This window comes from Arvicola amphibius, chromosome X (assembly GCF_903992535.2).
Source record: "Arvicola amphibius chromosome X, mArvAmp1.2, whole genome shotgun sequence".
Taxonomy (NCBI): Eukaryota; Metazoa; Chordata; class Mammalia; order Rodentia; family Cricetidae; genus Arvicola; species Arvicola amphibius.
Window position 1 is genome coordinate 42,527,383 of NC_052065.1, and position 22,119 is coordinate 42,549,501.

The following is a 22,119-nucleotide window of genomic DNA, read 5'->3' on the forward strand; positions in this document are numbered from 1 at the left end:
GGGAGTATTTATGGGAATATAAAGAAATTTTAATCAGGAGAGAACTCTTCAACTTTTGTATGAATTTGGGCGATTATAAAACAGATCACGAAAGTTTTACACCAAGAGACACTTGTTCAGTGAAAGAAGGGAGAAGCCTGAAAATTTATAATACTAACAAGTTTTAGGGTGATTTTAATGCAAATGGCCTAGGCGAGCCTACCTCCAGAACTACCTAGTTAGAGGTATTTGGAAATAGTTCAGAGATTTTGTCATTGAGAGTCATGAAGGTAGGAACTCAATGATTAATTGGTATTCCAAACTGATTGGTTGAGAAAGTCTGTGCCTGAAATTCAGTAATTAAATATGCTCAAGATATATTTCCCAAGTTTCAATGTTTTAAGAGTTTTAACTATAATCTATAAAGCTCTTTCCTATGAACATAGGCAGTTATTTCATTTTATTGAAAAATACTGCAAAAATGTGCATATGACTTCTACATATCTAAAATATTTTATTCTTGAAAGTACTGGACAATATACATATTGGCCCTGAAATAGATGACAAAACAATTTTTAAAAAGTTGAGCTTATTTTTCCCTTTGTCTTCAGTTATTCACTAAGACTTATATGCCATAGGATATATTTATGGAATATTCTTTAATTTCCATTATGGGTCATGGAACTCACAACCAAAATTTATCTAGCAGTTTTTATGTATTTAATGTTTTATTATAATGAGATCTCAACAATCTAACATCATGTTTAAATAGTTATTGTTTTATTGCTATAATAATTATGTGTGTCTTCTTTTTTGACATTCAGTCACCATCAGCAGCTATAAATCTAATCTTTATGCGTATCAGAGACTTTTAGATAATTATAGTGAGTTTTGAGATAACCAATGAGACATGTGACAGGTTTTCTATATAAGGTAGAATACACCACATACATACAGAATAAAAACACATTTGGGGAGGGGGGAATAATGAGTAATACATTAGACTGATACTTTGTATTTCTTAATCATCAAAGTGAAATAAACAATACAGCTTATATGACCTAGGATGTCAAATTAAGATTTCATAGACTTAGTAATTTTAAATAAAACATAACTTCTGTTGTCAGTTTTGTAATATGAATATACTTATCTTTCCCCCAATCTAAAATCTGTTTTTAATCATCTTCTCACATAGCACATTTTCTGACAGAAAAATAAAAAAAAATCTAAAGTGCTTAATTTGGGACAGTTATCCATGTTATATAAATATATACTTGATTTGATTTTCTCCAAAGGAAAGAAAGTGTTTGTAGATGAAAATTTTGGGTAAAAGTTGCAGATATTGTGCTATATATATGATCTATAATTCATATCTTTAATGACAATAACAGATACATTTTCAAACTAGATTATACACATGCTATTTAAACTTAACTGAAATGAATAAGAATTTAACAATTCTATGAGATTTTATTTGAATAACATTATGTTATATTTATATTTGACTACACAGACAGCAGGGTAAAATATATTTAAATTTTGATATTCTCCTATAATTATTCTAAATGTTTTGAACGCTGATATGTAGTTAAATATAATGGATACTATTTTGATACAACTCCTTCAGTTTTATTAGCAGGGTATTTATTATAATTAAAGCTATTTGGTGATTACTGATTGTAGTAACATAAAAACAAAAATAATTTTCCCAATTAGTTGGTGTAAGTGCATTGAAAAGTAGTCATTCTTTGGACAACAGACTATTAGATAATTACATGCGGATATAAAAGACACTCTGTATTCCCAAATTTCTCATAGTTAGATGTTCTACTTAGAAATTTTTAGATCTAAGTTGTTTTTCTTAGAACACTCTTCTTTTCTGATTACCAACATAGTGTCTTACTTCTGTTTGTCAGAAAATCATCATGATTGATCTATGATATATTAATTTGACTATATCCAATTTTATTTTAAATGGTAACTTTGGTGCATTTTGTTTTAAAATCACAAAGATCTAAAGAGAATGCCTGAGTGGATAAAATGTAGAAAGTTGAAAATGCAGTTTTCCAAAATGTTGTCATTTTAAATTTAATCTATCTAGCCCCATCAAATTCGCCAGTATAATTTAGAGTTATATCCTTCCTGTTCCATTTGATATGAAAAGGAGAAATACTTTTAGGAACACTTAACATGAAGTTACCCAATGATTATTGATCTATCAATGTCTTCCACAACCAGACTTTATACAATTCTCAAGTGAGTAATCCAGAAGTTTATTTTATCAACTTAAAAATCAATAGAAAAGTATTGGGTAATCCTCCTAGTGAACTGCAAAACTTAGTCATACTTTCATCAATAAAGCATTCAAAACAAACTGGTACCTGACACATAAATTACCATACCTATTACCAAACCAATCCTAATAGTGAATGATGCTATTTTGAGCCACTGGATAATTTATTTCAACTTTTTCATAAGTTTTCTCATAGTTTAAATTTAAATTTAAAAAGTTATTAGGCCCACAAATTATTAATTTGTTACTCTTTCTCCTTAAACAGATAAACATTTCTAAAAAGTCTTGTTTATATTTGTCAGTTTTCTTTACTCTCTCCGCAGGAGTATCTGAAATCACTGTCCATATTGTGCCATTAGTCTCTTCTCTGTTGGAAAATGTTAGTTGTCCTTAAGTTAACTTTACTCTTTCAATTGTCATTAGCTAGTTTTTTCTCATTCCCTGCTTTGTTGTTGTAATGAAAAACACTATTTCACACCTGCAACATAAGAAACATGTTGATTGAGCTCAAGGTATTTGAAACCAAACCGCAGCACATGGATAATTAATTTTCAGTTTAAATTCCACTTTGTGTTCCCATCTAGTGCTTTTATTTTGATGACTGAGATTCCATAGTCAAGATCGACAGATGTTTACAATGCTATCTGTGTAAACATGTGCATTGTTATGCAATTGTATATGTACAGGCTGAAGTAACATTTAACCAAAAAAACTAATATTTTATTATCAATAAAGTATGACTAAAGGATTATAAAGTCTTTCAAAATCTAGTTAATCAGTTTGTAACTTATTTTAATTTTGTTCAGTTTCTTTTTTATTCTTTGTTGGCTTGTGATATAAGTGACCATTAATGCCAAAGCTTCAATAGAGCTTTAAGTCTCGTTAATCCTTCAGTTTTTCAAGAAAGCACAATTAATAGTTGTTAAGCAATTTAAAGGAATATTAAAATATCAAGGAAAACAACGTGTTGTCCTTCTCAGTTTCTCTGTCTCTTCTTTCTTTGTGTCCATTTATCTGTTTATTAAAGTTTTCTATGTTCTATCTTCTATGTATTTTTGTGTAACTGCACGGTCATGCTAAAGTTCTTAATATAAAAAGGTAAGTAAAAGATTAAATTGTGCAACTAATAATTGATATATGCTTCCCTAACGTCATTATAACTTCATTTGTATTATATTCTGTATATTCTAAAACTTATCTTGTATTCATTGCCTAATATAATGTGACATACTTATGATTCTAATTTTAATGTGGTCAAAATTTTCTTTAATTAAATAAAAGTATTTTATTTGACAATTAAGATGATTTTCAATCATTGCCTTCAACTAGCATAGAGAATGTTTCATAATTCAATTTTGAAAAGCAAGAATTATAAACTCAGTACATTAAACTAAACTTTAATTATTTATGAGTTTATTTACTCATACATTTTTCTTGTTGTTTTATGAGGCAGGGCTTAATTATGTAGGTCTGACTGATCCCAACTCGCAATTCTTCTAGATCAGCCTCTAATGTACCCAAATTGCAGATGTGCATCCCCACACCAAGGTCTAAGTGAGCTTTGAAACAACAGGCACTTCCATATCATCCATTTCTTCTGATAATTTGCAAAATAATTCAAAATAATGTGCAATAAAAGCATGGCATTGAAAACTTTCACTGGTTAGCAAGAATGTCTTTCTCATTAGAATTTGAAACCATGCAATGATGGTGAACTAGGGAATTATTAAGGACAGCAATTAGGTTTTACTAGTTTTTCCTATATAGAATAGTTATCACATATATATTAAGTGACTAATTTTTTCTTTAAAATAGTTGAAATAATTGGGTTGATTATTTTCATCAATTTAATTGTGGAAAGTGATTATGATAAATCAATGTGCAAGATGTCATAAAAATTTGTAGTGTATATAATAACCATCCTGTCATATAAAAGCATCAGGTCATATTTGCTATGCAAAATGCGACTAAGGTATTGGTAATTTCAAAGACTGAAAAAAATCTGTTTGGAAAAAGCATATCACTGATTAGATAATGCTATATTCAAATGTTAGAGATAGTGAAAAGTGGTTTAAAATAATAAATAAGTGATAGAGAATCTTGAAATTCCACATAAAACCTACTTAAATTTTTTTACACACAAAGGGCTACCTAGAATATTTTTCTTAAAAAATGATCTAAAATTTAAAATGCATGTGAATGAGACTGATATTTTATGACTGATGTATATATATGTCATCCAATAAAATTTTTGAATATTCATATTTTGAATACTTTTGATAAGATAGTATTCCATATAGACTATTGTAGTTAATAATGAATACTAAATCTTATCAATTGTCCTGACTAAAAGAAAATAAATCTACACTTGTAACAAAAGTCTATCGATAAATCAAAAATTGTCTAAACTAAATTAAGATGTGGTATAATTATAAAATATGTGTACATTTTGAATATTTTGTTTTTAAATAGAGAGTGTAAAAGTTAATTTTTATTCTTGTTATTTAGGAGATAAAATATTGGACTTATTTATAATAAAATCATTTTGGCTGATTTTTATTTTTAATTCAACAACTAGATCATCTTATATGGCATTTATGACTTTCATTATATGTCTATTGAGATACACTACTGATAACATTTTGCTTGAACTTAGAGAATAGATTTCATCATGAGGTATTATATTTTAAGGTAGTACTTATTTCAAAACATATTTTAAATATATGAGATAATGCATTACTATTTAGCATCTGCTTATTTATTTTCAGCAATAAAAAACTTGCTACTTCTAATAAAACTTGAAAAGGTCCCAATCCTAAACATGTCTTTATATTAGCCAAATTTTAGTCTGCAAATACTTTCTACCTATTCATTTAGAGTATTCATTTTTAAGAACACTTCTAGTTTCTAATCTCTAATTTGAATAATATTCTTTTGTCAAATATAGAATGGTTTTATATCAAGAAGTCTGGACCCTGTACATTTTGCTAAATACAAAACAAGACAAAATAAAATATCCCCAAACAGTATTTAAGTTTCTATTCTTCGTGTAAATTTGTATTCATTTTTTGCAACAGTATTTCCAAAAGTCTTTTTACATCAGTACTTTGTTATTAGCCACTTTCTATTGTTTTCATTTGGGTTTAATATTTTATATAATGATATGCCCTTCATATCTTTTATCTATATTTTACATGTGAATTGCAGAACATCAGTCACATCATTTGAATTTTTTGTTTAGAATTTGTGCATATTGGTAAATAAACTACTTAGGGTAGAGTCTTTGTCTACCACATAAAATACTCTGTGTTTGATATCAAACACTGTTTTATGTATCCATTTCTTGCTAGACTCCTTGCAACATTCATTCAGGTATGGCATTACAATGTTATAGTAATGTTTACTTACATTTCTAGAAAAAATATATTGGAGTACATATTCTGTAGCAGAAATGACTATAGTTAAAATAAAACAAAGCTGTTTTAATAGTTGATAGATCTTGTCTCATTGATTTTGAAGTTATTTTTCTAAATAAGTCCTAATAAAAAATACTTCAGAAAACAAAAGAGACGTACGTTAGCCTCTTCATTGAGATTATTTTCTATAATACAGGCTAATACATCAAGATTTCTTTCCAATTTGATACTGTTTACCAAACTGACATCAAATTTTTCCATGCTAACATTCAAAATAAATTATTTTTCTATAATTATTCAGAAAAATAAAAACATAAAACCAAAAACTATTTTTCTTCCAGAAACATATCCAAAATAGTAACATCAGGCAATGGCTATAATTTAGAGATGAGCATTTGAGGCAAGATATTTTGAGCATTAATTTGTGTCATGCAGGTGCATAGGAATTTGGGAGACAATGATAATAGATGTTTACCGACCATTTATTTTATATCAGATAAACATTTGACACACTCGATCCTCAAAACATTTGTATGAAGTAGTTGTTGTTTTTCCCCCAGTGTTACTAATAAAATATGCCATGCCCTAGAAAAGATAAAAGTAAATGTTGGTTAAGATCACTCAGCTAGTGTGTAAAGCCCAAAATTGACATAAAATTATGTCCTTCATTAGAAGATGAGCAACATTATAAGAATCTTGAGAGACAATAATACAGAAGGACCAAATGGCCTACAAAGCAATCTTATATCAGGAAGATTTAAATAAAGCCTAGAATATTCCTCAAGAAAAGATTAAGACATGAATTGTAGAAGGAGCCTTTGCATTCATTTCCTGTCTGTTTACATGCAAACAATCACACTAACTATATTAGTTATAACATTGTTTGGTCCATAGTTTAGGTGTTTTCTCCAGCTAGCTCTTTTATCTTGAATTAACCCATTTCTCTTAATCTGTGTATCGCCATGAGGTTGTGACCTACCGGTAAGGTTCTGTCATTTTGGAGTTGTTTTCCTTAGGCAGCTACATGGCATCTCTCTGACTCTGCCCACTCTCTCTTTTTAATCTATGTTCATATTTCCCTCCTGGCTTTACTCTGCTAATCCATTGGCAAAACAGCTTTATTTATTAGCCAATATAACAGCACATATACTGGAGGACTTCACACAACATCTACCCTTTTCTGTCTAGGTAAAAAGAACAGTTTTAACTTAAAGAAAAATTACATATATAAAACAATTATTATGCAAGAATTATAGTTACAATATTTAGTCCATTTACATTTGGCAAATTAAGGAAAATCAATGACTTGACTAGCATGCTGGAGCTTTTGTTTTTAGTAGTTGTGTAAGGCTCTTCTGCAGCAAAAACACAATTGCATCAGTGCTTAGTCAGGGGCATATTGACTTGTGTACATTTCACTGGATGGAACTTGTTGGTAAGAAAGGGAATTGGACACCTTTTTGGAGATCTTTGGTACTACTGGGATTACAAAGAAAGTGTACCTTAAGCAATCGATTTATATTTGATATTTACTAGATCCAAAGATAGACAAGATCTGACAATGTATCCAAGAATATGACTTGTCTTTTGAGAATGGTTGTCTGTGAATAGAAATGTGGTCTTAACAAAATAAGGTAAAATGATGTCCTATATACTTGAGGAAAAGATAATAAGCTTAAATTAGAAATTGATTAGCTCTTGAAAAATTTAGACTGGAATGCAAAAGTAAAATTCATACCTAAATGTGACAATTTGAAAGGCATTGGACTTCAAAAAACAATTAATTAGATATGGAAGATGAATTTTAACAGTGCCAGAGAAACCACATACTGAGCCCTTAAAATTGCTCTGTTTGAGTTTATGGACAGGTGATAAGCTAACAAAAAAGCAGGTGGAGAAAAATGTAAATCTGACCACAAGTAGACTCATTATTTTGGTATCTAGTTAGTGAAAGGATTGCTTTAAACATTCATTTTCTTTCCACAAACGCATGTTGAACAATATGTTGTTCTGAGTATCAGCAAAGGTGAAAAATATTTTAAATTACCACCAGACAGGTATTACATACATATTTGTACCCTATATTCATGTGAACTGAGGTGGTAATACGATAATTGAAAGGTTGTAGTTTCTACACTTCCAAAACTTATGGTATTTCAAATGACAAAGCATAATTAAAATTAGAAGAAATACTATTATAATAAGTTATTTTAAAATGGCCCTTTAAACCCTTCCTGGAACAGGGAGAAGAACATTGAAGATGTGTCATTATTAACATTTCATGTTACAGTGATGCTGTTATGAATAGCAATAGTGTATTTCGTGTCCAACTAGTAAGAGATTACCATAAATACTTTTTTTCCTTGAGGTCTAATCCAAATTTTCACTCAGAACATTTCATATAAAAATGATAATATCATGCTATTACTGGGAATATGTCTAGGAAACAATAGAAAGGAACCAAACTTCTTAAAATTTACCTAAACTTGAGAATAAAATGCATGGGTGTTTTCTTATTTCCATAACATGAAATAATTATGGAAGGAAACCATATTTTCTTGGCTATCCATTAGTTTTTAAAATTGGTCAGGTGAAAACTAATCCTAGTGTTATAATATTAAAAGATTTAAATATAACATAATGTTTCAAAGTAGAAAAGAAGCACACTTGATGACCAGAACTGGAATGGTTGCCTGTTTTATGGCTATTGTGTTTTCAATGTCTTTTCACACACTTTCAAGTGTTTTGTGTAGGAAATCAGAGGATTATTAAAAATGTTGAGACCATGATCACTATCAATTTCAGATTTAAATATGTTGTGAAGTATGTGAAATATTTAGGTTTTAGTTATACGAATATATTTGTGCCACCTAAGAAAACATTCCTGGAGCATGTTTATATTGATTTATGAAGACATGCCAAGAATTTATACCATCTGAAATACGGCATTTGCAATATTTAAACAGATTGCCACATGGTTTTTCTAAAAATAAGGTAAAAATTCCAGATTTTCTCCAAGGTTACTGTTATTGATTAATGTGGCAATTTTGGACAGGCATTTTTATTTAACTTTATACTAACAGAATGCATAAATTAAGGTAAAATTTTACTTTAAAGTAACAGAACTTAGCACAGACAATGACGTGTAAATTGACTGTCTTGCTATTCTGCAATGATAAATCACATTATCTTGCATGTAAGTTCAGCTCTGATGACAAGTATTTTTCCATATATACATTCTCAGGTACTTTCCCAGCTGTATTTCAAAACCTTCATAAACTTTAATGTGGAAACATAATGCATGTCATTATTTTAGCAACAGGGGGCTGAATAAATGTGTTTCATTTGGTTTATGTTTCTAATAAAAAGTAATCTTGATTTAAATTAGCACTATCTTTTTTTTTTAGGCCTCCATTCCTTTGAAGGAATTGGAGCAGTTTAACTCAGATATACAAAAATTGCTTGAACCACTGGAGGCTGAAATTCAGCAGGGGGTGAATCTGAAAGAGGAAGACTTCAATAAAGATATGGTAAATTGGTTATGATGAAAGTGTGAATGAACTGGGAATGAAAATGAGTAAATATTTGAAAAGAAATATTATAACTTATGTCTCCAACTGAATTCTCAGAATACCAACATTCACATAGTATTATTATAAATGATTTTAATAAATGAAAAGTATTCCTTTTGACATGCTATTATACTTGCCAAATTACCATCTTATGAACATATGGGAACACTTTCAACTTCTAATAAATAGTTCAATTATATTTTGGCTCGCTTTTTCATTTTTAAATTCAGAAGGAAAAATGTAAAAGGAAATAGGATTCATTCAGGATGTAAACTAAAATATAATAGAAATTATAGTCTTATATATAACTGATGCTTTGGGTAATAGAAAGGACAATTGTATGAAATGTAAAATTGTCTATCAAAGTTTCTAACAAAGTGGTTTTTACCAAAGATTTAAGAAAATGATGAATATATATATATATATATATATATATATATATATATTATTCAGTGGGAGTAAAAAATATGTACATGTGGTTTTTACATCTGTACATCAAGAACATATTCCTCCAATCCCTGTTAATTTCAAAATATCCTTTATATTTTTCTCTGGCTTGACTATTTCTATGGCACATCACTATTCACTGAGCATATTTATGCTGCATTCACTTTACTTTTTCACATGTTCTTTGCCTCTTTTCCGCTGTCATTACCACTGTAGCATACTAAACCTTTACAGGTGTCACACTAGAGATTTTCATATATGTATCAATGCTAGAGATATATTAGACTATGCTTGAAAACAGCATTGGAGGAAATATATGATTTTTAGATGCTAGATAATATAGAGCAATTGGAGAAATATTACTGCCCAGTACTCTTAGCCTCTACTCATAGTAATTCTAACTTGTTGGAGCTATCCTAATCAGTACTTCTTATGTAAGAAGTTTAGTGGTCTTCACATCTCAACTCATGGAAAGAAAGACAGGAAGAAACTTCCCGAAATTCTGAGATCTAGCTACCTCTACTTTATGTCAAAGAAGAAATTCCAGGGTGAAGATGTCAAAAAATGTTACTTCTCAGTCTCAGTAACAACCTGCCATAGAATACTCACTTAGGGAAACAAATTAGTTTTATTTGCTTACTTCTAATAGACAATTGTACAAAAAATCCCATTTCCTTTAAACACAATGGATAAGTCCTCTGTTGCATTTCAAAATTTAAACATGTCATAGATTTATATATATTACATTTATTACAATACATAATAATATAAATGTATATATAAATGTGTCTTTTGAAGTTTGTGTGTCATTTATCATTAGCTCATTGGTATACCTGCATACCATTGCATACTATGCCTTTGTAGTATATATTTTTCATATTTGGAGTTGAATGATAAGAAACAAGAGATGCACAAATGTAATCAATATTGCAATAAGATTGCAACAGCACTTTTCAATTAATATCTTTAAGTAAATCAAACTAAACTATTGTTCTTAGAGAAGAAAACAAAGAGAACTGAAAAAATTTGAAGTTATTTTAATGCATACTAGTAGTATTATTTTGTTTGCTTAAACCTAGCATAATTATGTGTCATTTAAAAAATTAATCATTTTCAATATTTTACAAATTTCCCCGTTGTTTTTATTAATATTCCAAATACTAAATTTGACCATTTATTAAAGTTTAAATATATAACATAGATTAGTATGTAAAATTTACTGTACAGATGTAGATAGTTACCATTGGAAGCAACAAGATTAGTTTATTTCCCTATACATTTTAAATATATTTAAAAGTAATATAAGATCCAAAATAATATTTTATAGTAAATTATAACTTCTATGATCTAAAGTGCCTGACACTCCAAATTCATACATAGGCCACTCAAAATTTGTTCTTTAGAAGAGTTACACAAAAACTTTGTCTTTTATCTAAACATAAAAGAAATATTCTGAGCATATTATTTTATGACAGCATTCCCTAAAAATTGTAAACTCAATTTTTGCGTGTATTTAAATATGTTTATCTTTGTTAACAATGTACAGCATTTTAAGAATCAAAATGAAGACTGTACTTGTTGTTTTTAATCAGAGTGAAGACAATGAGGGTACTGTAAATGAATTGTTGCAAAGAGGAGACAACTTACAACAAAGAATCACAGATGAGAGAAAGCGAGAGGAAATAAAGATAAAACAGCAGCTGTTACAGACAAAACATAATGCTCTCAAGGTATTAGAGCTCAAATTCTAATGTGCTTTGCCTGTGATTTTGTATGTATAGGGTACAAACAACGTACATAAAGAAAATCTATTTAAGAATTTTATTTACCAGAAAATTACTTTTATCTTTTAATGTGTGTGCTTTATTTGATTTCCTTGTGCAACCAGTTTTCAGAGATATGTGACATAAATTTTTTTTGTTCTTTTTCTTAGTAATATTGCAAGCTATACAAAAGTATTATTCACAGTATTTAAAATTTGTTTTCATATATGTTTTATTTCTATAAGCTGGTGTTATATTTGTCCTGAGTGCCAGAATAATCATTTGTTAGTCCCTCCATTGTTGCAGTTTCTATATGGTAGGTCCAGTATTTTGGTAACTGTTTCTTTCCTAGGGCCTGGATTTTAATCATTAAAAATCATAAACTTCACTCTGTTTATAATAGATACTTTGTAAAAAGCAGACATCTGGGCATCTACAAGAGCCTAATTTCATTTCTATAGAAACCCTCAAAAATGTTCATAATGCACTTGAAAAATACTATCATCTTTAGTATATGCAGTCAAGTATCCTTGTGACTCATCTGTATTGTGCAAGAGCAGAATCACTTGATTTTTCTCTAATGCTGTCTATGCAGTCCTTGAGATGGAACTAGATATGCTAAACATCTTGTGAAGCATTATTTTTGTGTATGTTTTGCAATATTATTTATTTTCCTTCATGGCTTATTTCTAATACTGCTAATTGTAATATTTTTCATCGTGAATCATTGCTTTAAACCTATATGGCTATATAGATAGATTCGCCTAGTAGGTGGATGGAGTCTGCTTTCTATATGCAAATAAGTGGGTAGGACCTTTTCCCTTATTGTTAAGCAAATAAACACTGCTGAGAATGTAATTACACAATCTTGAGCCTGCAAGGAATTAACAAGCAGAGTCTAGTTGGCCAGCAGGTGTTCTGAAGGTAACTGCTGATAAATACAGTAAATAGAAAAGATCTCTTCCTTGAGGGGAATGCAACAGCAAATCATAGTGTACACAGAACATCAGAAATCTGTGTAATTCACACTCTTCTGTGACAAAAGCTTTTGAGAGTTTATGGATTAGTCAAAGAGTATATATACATACTATTGGTCAGTAGTATCTAGAGGCCATCTTCCATAATCTAACAAATACATATTTTTAAAAAATAATAATCTATTTTGCACATTACCTCTTTCTACTGAAACCAAATTACTATCAGATTTATAACCATCAAGTCCTTTATCCAATACGTACATTGTATCATGAATAAGTCCCCAAACTGAACCTTAGTATATTGTTAAGGGGAGCAGAATTCCATCTGAGGCTTCCAAAGCATGTATTACCTTTACATGGAGTTTAGAAATGACACACAAAGTACAAACTAAAATAAATAGTAAATCTTAATGCCACAAGGAATTACTAAAAATCAACTTTGTTTGCCAACCAACTTATACCAAATACAGTTATGGAGTTAACCAAGTAGTTGTAATTATATTATTATAAAATATTTTAAAAGAGATTTGAAGTTTCCAAAGCAATGAAACATTCAGTTCCTTATTGGTATTTTTTAAATTCATATTAACTTCCATAAAAAGCACAAGCTACTCTTTGATGAAATGAATCTGTAGATAGAGTTGTTGCATTTCAGTGGGGGTACAAACTGGTATTTTAGCTAATTCCATTGATTTCAGAAAATTTTGAGTGAACTTCTATGAGCCAGATAAATACTACTTTCTCCTTTGAAAATTTATTAAAAGAGTTTGTTTTTTTTATCACCAAGTTGATTGAAAACTTTTCACTCTTTTTGAAATACCAATTGTTTTTATACTTTGAATATGATCTACTATAATAAAAATGTTGCCTAAGCTTGCATTGAAATAAAAATAAGGGTTGTCTAATATTTAATTTCATGTACAATCATAGCTTTATAAAGAATAGATATACTTCTACACATAAACATGTAAAAACTTTAAAATAACTAATTAAAATTATTATATTGATTTCAATTTTTATGTATATGAGTATTTTTCCTGTATGTTTTTCTGTGTACAATGTCTATGAATTGCCCACAGAGGCCAGAAGATGGTATCTGATCCTCTGGGACTGGAGTTACAGATGGTTGTGAGCAGCTATATGGGTACTGGGAGTCAAACCAGGACCTTCCAATATTCATAACTACAGAGACATTTCTTCAGTTTCCAAAATAACTAAAATTTTAAGCAACAATATTAATGACCTAACTTTATAGACATTTCTAAAACCATGAATATATATAGTATGTGTTAATTTTGTCGGTAAGCCTCAAGCTGAACATATACATTTTAGAATTTTTTATTGATTTTTTTATTGAGCTCTACATTTTTCTCTGCTCCTCTCTTTGTCTCTCCCTTCCTCTTCAACCCTCTCCCAAGGTCCCCATGCTCCCAATTTACTCAGGAGAATTTTAAGTATTTTAAAAGTCAAGTGTAGCTCAATGTTTTTGTAACTAACTGGTTATATTTATTGTATTTATATATGAAATTGTTTCAAATGTACTATGCAATCATTTTCTTAGATAATTAAGACTTAATTAAATGTAAAAAGATTTGTAATCAAGTTTGAATATTCAAAGAATAATATTTTGTGTTATTAATGTTTCTTAGCTTCTGTACATAGATCTTAAGGCATAAATACATAATTTAATAATTTGTCTCTGTGTGTATTTAGATGTGATTTTTACAAAGCAATTAAAAATAGGTCTCAACTTAGTTTTCATAAATAACTGCAGAAAGAGTATATTATCCACATATATTGATATTTTAATAATATCTGCATCATGAACAGGATTTGAGGTCTCAAAGAAGAAAAAAAGCCCTAGAAATTTCTCACCAATGGTATCAGTACAAGAGGCAGGCTGATGATCTCCTGAAATGCTTGGATGACATTGAAAAACAATTAGCCAGCCTACCTGAACCCAGAGATGAAAGGAAAATAAAGGTAACGTTGTTTTAGAATGGCAATACTAGATTTTGCTGCTCGATTTTAACTACATTAACGTAACCTACAAGGATCATGTATAAAATGTGTCTGGTTTCCTCTATAAGCTTGCTCTGTGCTTTGATGTATTTCTTTGTATTGTGTTTTGTTTCAGTAACTGTATTGTACTGAGTGTTATTGAATTGACGTAATGTTGAATGAATAAAACGTTAGACAATGTGAAATGAATTATTTACTGTCATGTGTTTTCTGGCCCAATTGTAATTGACTCTGTGTATCTTTGTTCCAGATGAACTAATGACTTATCGGTACATGGACGACTTCTTTCTCGTGTTAGCACATTCATTTCATCAGAACATCTTTTCATATCACTGTCAAATCTCTATAGATTTATTTGCAAATTGTCCAAAGATGTTTTCTTTCTGTTATTATTTTACACTTTTTATTTTGCTTCATTCTCTGTTGATTTCCTCAAACCTTAAAAATAAAGTAGTCACTTACCCTTTAAATTATATTCTATATGAATTATCCCTAGGAAATAAGTAAAGAATCCTCTAAATTTGGGTCAATTCTCAAAGCACCAGAAAAATTCAAAAGAAACAGAATGCTAAGAAACATTTAATAATCTAATTAGAATATCTAACACTGAGCATTCAAATGATAATAAAATTATATTTGGATTACTGGGTGAGGATGACAGTGACACCTTCCATTATTTCGAAATGATGAAAATACAAAAAAAGGAACAACAGCCTATGAAATTTCTGAGAGAAGTATTTGCTACTTGTAGGTCGGTTGATGTGGTTAGCTAACTGCCCTGGGCCCTGTATTGATTTTGCTCAATAGGAAATTGATCGTGAATTGCAGAAGAAGAAAGAGGAGCTGAATGCAGTGCGCAGGCAAGCTGAGGGCTTGTCTGAGAATGGGGCCGCAATGGCAGTGGAGCCAACTCAGATCCAGCTCAGCAAGCGCTGGCGGGACATTGAGAGCAGTTTTGCTCAGTTTCGAAGACTCAACTTTGCACAAATTGTGAGTTGTTACTGGCAAACCCACGTATGTGTTTGCAACTACTACTCTATTAACAGAAGCCTACTAACAGCACCAAAAATCTAGGCTCAATAACAAACTTCTATTGCACATTCTAAAAGTGAGTAGTTCCCCTCACTTTGGGCTTCTGTAACTCAAAAGCTTAATTTTCAAGATTAAAGACCAAAGGACAAGCGATAGGAAAAGGACCCTTATTCAAAATGAAAGAGAAAATATAAACATCTTAATTTCTTTTGCTGCATCATTTTTCATAACATTGGCAATGTGAATTTGTCAATTTCTCATACATTTATTTACTTCACTGTCTAATTCAGAAATATGCATTGCTTTCCTGAGATCATCCCATGCTAATTTTACTTTCTTACTGTATATATTCTGAATAAAGCTATTTTATGAAATATGTTATTTTGACATACATAAGGTCATCTCATTGCCTTAGATATTACTACTACAGTCTTTACTCTTGGATTAGGCATTTAGTGGGTCACCTTGCTTATTAGACAAACCAAATGGTTCATGATAAGTTGTTATTTGATGGAAGATTAAATAAAATTGTCATCACTAGAGCACTAGAATCCAAAAGGAAGAGAGTCCTTTTAAACAACAGAATGGACCATTTCTGATACCTTCTTGGAAAAGGCAATTCAAAATTCTGTAATCATTTTTTATTATTCATAGCAGGGTAGAAGCAACAGAGACTTTTTGACCAATATACTTTTCTTCCTTACTCAAGTTCTTAGAAGGTAAAGAAGAATGACCATCATCTGCATTTCCAGGAAGTCCGCATCACAAACCCAGGATATAAATGTCTGAGACAAAATGATTGTTTTGCTTTGTGTAACTAAAAACTGCATGGGATTCAATTCCAAAATGATATCTTTTCTGTGATATTATTAATTTCATTTATTACAGTGTACTGTAACATGCCTAAAGAAATTAAAATAACTCTTTTCTGAATGCGTATGGGACAATACATGGCATATTATTGTGGCTTCTTTTTATATTCTTAAAAAAGTTCCTAAGTATGCGGTTTTTATGAAATTCAATAGTCTAAAGTTTAATTGCAGCTAAGTATTACAAATAAATTGAAAACAAAATAATTTAAGAAATACTAGTCAGTCATGGTGGTACATGTCTGTAGTTACTGCAGTTATGAGGTTTAGGTACCAGAACCAGGACATCAAGGTCAGTCAACCTGCCTTAAAATATAAAAATTAAAAATAAAAAGGGAAATTCTGGAATTATTTTACCTTGAGTCTTAAGTTTAGCTGACTGAACATTAAAGTCTATGATCTTTCATATTTAATATTATAAGCATAATATTTCATAAATCGCTGAAGCTTACAATAGCAGGCAACAAACATGGTAGAATAATTTCTGTATATAAGGAAGTGTGGATGTTCATGTGTATGTGGTTGCAAATGTAGGTGTTGTTAAATGTGCACGTGTGTGGGTGCAGGTTGAACTCTAAGTGAGAAGAAAGCTTTGGATGTTGTTGTCCAGGTTCCAGCCAACTGTTCTTTAAATTCCAATTATTGGTAGGAGAAGAATGGGTTTCAGATTAGCCTGGAAGCCAATAAGTTATCTAGGCTAATTTATCTACCAGGAGACCCAAGAATCCATCCTCTTGCCTCTTTAGTGCTTAGAGTCCAAACATATACAGCCATGTCAATAATAATAATATATAACATAATATGTAGCAAGTATAATATATATAATTAGATATATATTATTAGATTAGATAATATGCATGGCTCTGGTACTTGAACTCAAATCCCAGCAATCATCCTTTCAAGGTGAGTATTTTCCTTTGGAACTACCTCCCTATGTCCGAGTAGAATAATTTTGTTTTTATTTGATAGAACAGTTATAAAAAAGCTCTTAGCTTATTAAATTAGCTTATAGAAAATATTTTTTGTTTTTAAGTTAGAGATACAATATACACATTTGAAGCAGTGACTTTTAAGCCAATAGGAAAGTTAGGCTCATTATGAGTTATTTGTTTAAAATGACAACAATATTTTTATTTTTTAAAAAAGAAAAAAAATAAAAAATTGAAAAAAGGATGAAAACAATAACCTTATTTAATCTATTGTGATCAATACACATTGATCTATGGGCAAGTATTTTTTATGGTATCAAATAATATTAGCAGATATTTCAGACAAAACTTTTGTCTCAATCAACGAAGGGTATGAGTCTACACAAATTTTTGGATAAAGCTCTTATGAAATTTTCTTTCTTTTTTATTTTATTTTATTTTATTTTGTTTTTCAAGACATAGTTTCTCTAGCTTTGCAGCCTGTTCTAGAACTAGCTCTTGTAGGTCAGACTGGCCTCAAACTCACAGAGATTTGCCTGCCTCTGCCTCCTGAGCCCTAGTGCTAGGATTAAAGGTGTGCACTATCACCACCCGGCTGATAAAGTTCTTATTAAAGTTTTATCATCTTCATTAAAATAAAGACTAAGTTAAAAATGTATAGGCTTCATAAGCTCCATAGCAGAAAATCATATACCTAGTTTAGTAAAAATATATTTATAAATTAGAATGTACTAAGGTAACTTTGCTTTGCTGAAAATTCTAAACGGCTTGGAAACTATAATAAAAAGTGTTCTATGATACTCATCTGAAGGGTTCCAGACTGTAAAATTAGAGAATATGATGAAAAGACAATATTTTATATAATTATGTGGCATTAATAACTTGGAATTGATTTTAGTTTACATGACTTATCACATTGCATAAAAATCTACTACTGCTGTCTTTTCAAAAACTATTCAAGTTTCCCTGGGAATCTTGCTAACAAATTTCACATATATGGTACCATCATTAAAAATTTTAAATCCCCAAACATTAAATTTAGTATCTTACTTTTCATATCTTGGAGGTATCTCAAACACAGTATAGCCTGATACAGAATAATGGTTTCCCGGAGTCCCATCTATCTTAACTGGTGCCCACAAAACTCCCCAGATTTTAGTAAAATAAGCTATCCTTTATTTAGGTCTAAACACAGGCAACATCCATTCTTTTTTATCTCATATTACATAATGTTAAGCTTAAATTCCTTTTTAATTTACCTTGACCTTGAATCAGATCATTTATTGCTATCTGCATTACAGATACTATAATCGAAAACATTAACTCTCTTCTGGGTTATTTCAACAACCTCTAATTCCAATTTCTACTTTCAATGTCTTTCCAACAACACTACAATCTTTGCTGTAAGACAAATGTGTTCCTTCTGATCTAAAACATTGCTGCTAAGTCACTAATGTCTCTTACACTTTCAGCAAAATTCTAGGAACTCTATTGTTTATCACCAATTATGGAATATTTATCTCTATTTCTGCTATTGTGCTGATATACTCACATAAATATGTCTCTTCTATATTGAAGCACATTGATTTTATTTCCATTCCAGTATTTTTAAAGTTTGATTTGTGGTGAACTCTTTTAAATCTATAAGTTTGTATCTATTATTACTCATTTAGTCATCATTTCATTTAGGAACAATGAATACAGAATCTTTGACATACAATCTTTTAATAGTTTCTGCTTTAAAAATACTTTATAAATACAAAATGGGATATGGAGACTACTGCCCAAGAAGTGCTTTTATTACCAGTTCTCCGAAAGTAGGGATGCTATGGGAATGAACTTAAGACTAGGATCTTAAAGAGTGACTATGAACTGAGTTTCAATAATATATCAAGAAGGAAAGCTTTTGTTATACGAGAGTAATCAGAAAACATATTGACAAGATCGACAGTATGTATTACCAAAACATTTGTTCCTAAAAAGTTGTTGGAAATTAATGTTTCATAATATTCACTTTAAAAAATCACTAAAAACATAATGAAAATTATTCCTTAACTATGTAAAATGTTTATACTGTGGACAGTTTTTTCTACTAACTTATGAATTAAAAATTTTGTACAGTATTTTCTCTTTGTTCCTTAAGCATTCAGTTTGATTATTTTGACATCCTCATATTGTTTATATTGCTACTGAAATTATCCAAATTCATACCTAAGAGACATAGGACATCAAATGAATCCAATAGTTTCTGAATGTAGAAGGAATAAAGACTTATATTCAAGTATTTGTTGGAAAACAGAATTAAGCAAAGTGTCCTTATTCTATAATGTCTCAGAATATCTAACATTAGAGTGCCCTAACTTTTATGAGAGGAATAGAATCTATAGGCCCTCATATTCCAACAGGTGCAGTAGAAAGTGAAAATGCCATTTGAGATTGCTGATAGGATTCATGTTTGATGAGGAACAATATGATGGAAAATAATGGAGAGCAATTCATGTTTGGTGGAGTTATAAGGAACTATTATTCATTATTAAAACAGTATAGTAAAAGTATCAAGTTACCTTTATTCTTTCATTGCTTGTAACTGTCTTAATGTTAAACAGAAATACACAAAAATTAATTTCAGTGCTCTTTTCCAACACCTTATGTAAAATAATGTCAGATCCTAGAATTCATACTTATCCTCAAAGCACAATTTTTATATTCTGTTTTCTACTGCATAGTGAAGAGAAGTTACTCTTGAGAAAAAAAGGGAAAGCATTTTCTTTGCATAATTACACATAGATATTTTTATTCATGTTGAAGTTAAAACAAAGGTTATCAGCTGTCAATGCAACATCCTTGGAAAATAAACAATGTTCTTATTTAGAGACAAATTTTTCTTCTGTAAATGAGGTTGTGAATATAAAAGACTAATAGTAGTTGGCAAGGGAATTATTGACCCAGGAGTCACTTGGTTATAGAATTTTCATCTGCTCAGCTTAAATACTGTAATTAACATATCACAAAGGTTAAGAGGAAAATTACATATGTTAAGATTCTATAAATCTATTTTTAATAGATTTTGATGATGGTAATCGTTTCTGTGGTTTTGATAATATTTTTTTGCTTCTTCTTCTATTTGTGTAGCTTGAAACTTCAGTGGATACTTAGGAAAGAGATATATGTAAGCTAGAATGAATTTCTAAGAGGACAGTATAATGACTAATTTTTACCCCTCATTTTACAATGCATGGGGATTCTGGATAAATATGAGTTCAGAGGAAACCCATTCTTCCAAATGTAAACATAAATAAATAATCATCTATGATATTGAACCTAATGGCTATGCAAATATTTTGGGAGAGTTAAAGGCAAGAATTATACATAGGTTTGTACTAGATGCATTATGGAGATAAAAATAAACTCCATGTCAAAGTTTCGAATCTTATGAGCTACCTTCAAAATACCAAGGAGAATAGAGAAATTCTACTCACATAGGAAGAAAAACAATTTCTGAGATTACAACTGTTTAAGATTTTCTAAAATCATTAAGACTTCTAGTACTCCAACTGAGAAACTGAGCAAACCTCAAGCATGTAAAATAATATATAGATAGATAGAGACATATAAAGCCCATTATCATTAAAGGTAATGAATTCTAAAACATAGAAGTTTTAGGTGATTTTGAAAAGACATACAGATTTAAGAAACACTAAAAAGAAAAATTACAACTAATTTTAGAGCTTTGGTATAAACCAAAAATAGTGAACAAATAAAATACCTATCTATGAACTTGAAGTTTAACATTTAAGGCAACTCTTCAAAGTAAAGCTTTGAAGAGTGGACAGACAGCTCAGGATAACGTGGTTGTTGCACAAGCATGAGGAATTGAATTTAGTCCCCAGAATCGAGAGAAAAATCCAGATATTATGACATGAATTTGTGATCCTACCTAAGGCAGTTGGATCTCTCAGGCTCTTGTTTTTCTAAATAGTCTCTTTTATGAACTAAAATATTCAGAGTGATGACATTTGAGGAACAATGACAGTAGCTAGGATATTTCCTCTTCAAGAACACCTGTGCACACACCTGCACACACAAATGAACCTGCAAAAAAACATACTTATACTCAAACACACAAAGGGTAGTACTGAAATAAACTTATTTTCAGATGAGAAGTGAATTAACTAACATAAGAATCTCATTGAATAGACATGGAAGTTTTGTTTTAGACAGCAAAGTAACCAGAGGTGGAACATTTACGTAGCAGAGAAATAGAACAGATAGGAAACAGAAAAATCTGTGTAAGAACTACATTTTACATACAATTAACTCATTTATAAATACATGAAACATAAGGGAATTAACATTCTTGGTACTGGTGCCATGTGACATGCCTGAGAAAGCTATTCATTGGAGCTAGCCTAGTCTATTGCTCATCTGTTTCTTGGTAATCACTATTGATCATAGACACTTCCCTCTCTCCTTTAAAGATGAAATGTTTCTGTGACCAGTCCTTGGGTATTTACTACCTTTTATCTTCATTACATATGTCTTGATGTTTTCATGACTTTATAACAAGCTCTAAGTTGAGATCACTACATCTTAAAAATCAACACCATTACTCTTTCATGAATCGCCTTATTAACTCTATTTAATTTTCAGCCAAAAATCTTCATCCACTTTAGCTATTGTTAATATGAACAGGATCATCATTTGAAAATATACATTATATATGTCACATCAAAACCTTTCAATTGATTCTTGTTTATTTTAAAGTGAATTGTAAAATGCTTCCATAAATTACGAAACCTAATAGTACCTGGCTAGGTCAC

At 30.1% G+C, this 22,119-nt stretch overlaps 1 protein-coding gene across 1 annotated transcript in view; it reads left to right on the forward strand.

Moving 5' to 3' along the window:
• Nucleotides 1-22,119, forward strand: part of Dmd (dystrophin) — a 1,847,711-nt gene that overhangs the window by 575,234 nt on the left and 1,250,358 nt on the right. Inside the window, 4 exon segments of the mRNA XM_038316167.1 lie at nt 9,096-9,218; nt 11,300-11,437; nt 14,278-14,430; nt 15,277-15,459. Of these exon segments, the coding sequence (XP_038172095.1) occupies nt 9,096-9,218; nt 11,300-11,437; nt 14,278-14,430; nt 15,277-15,459 (597 nt within the window).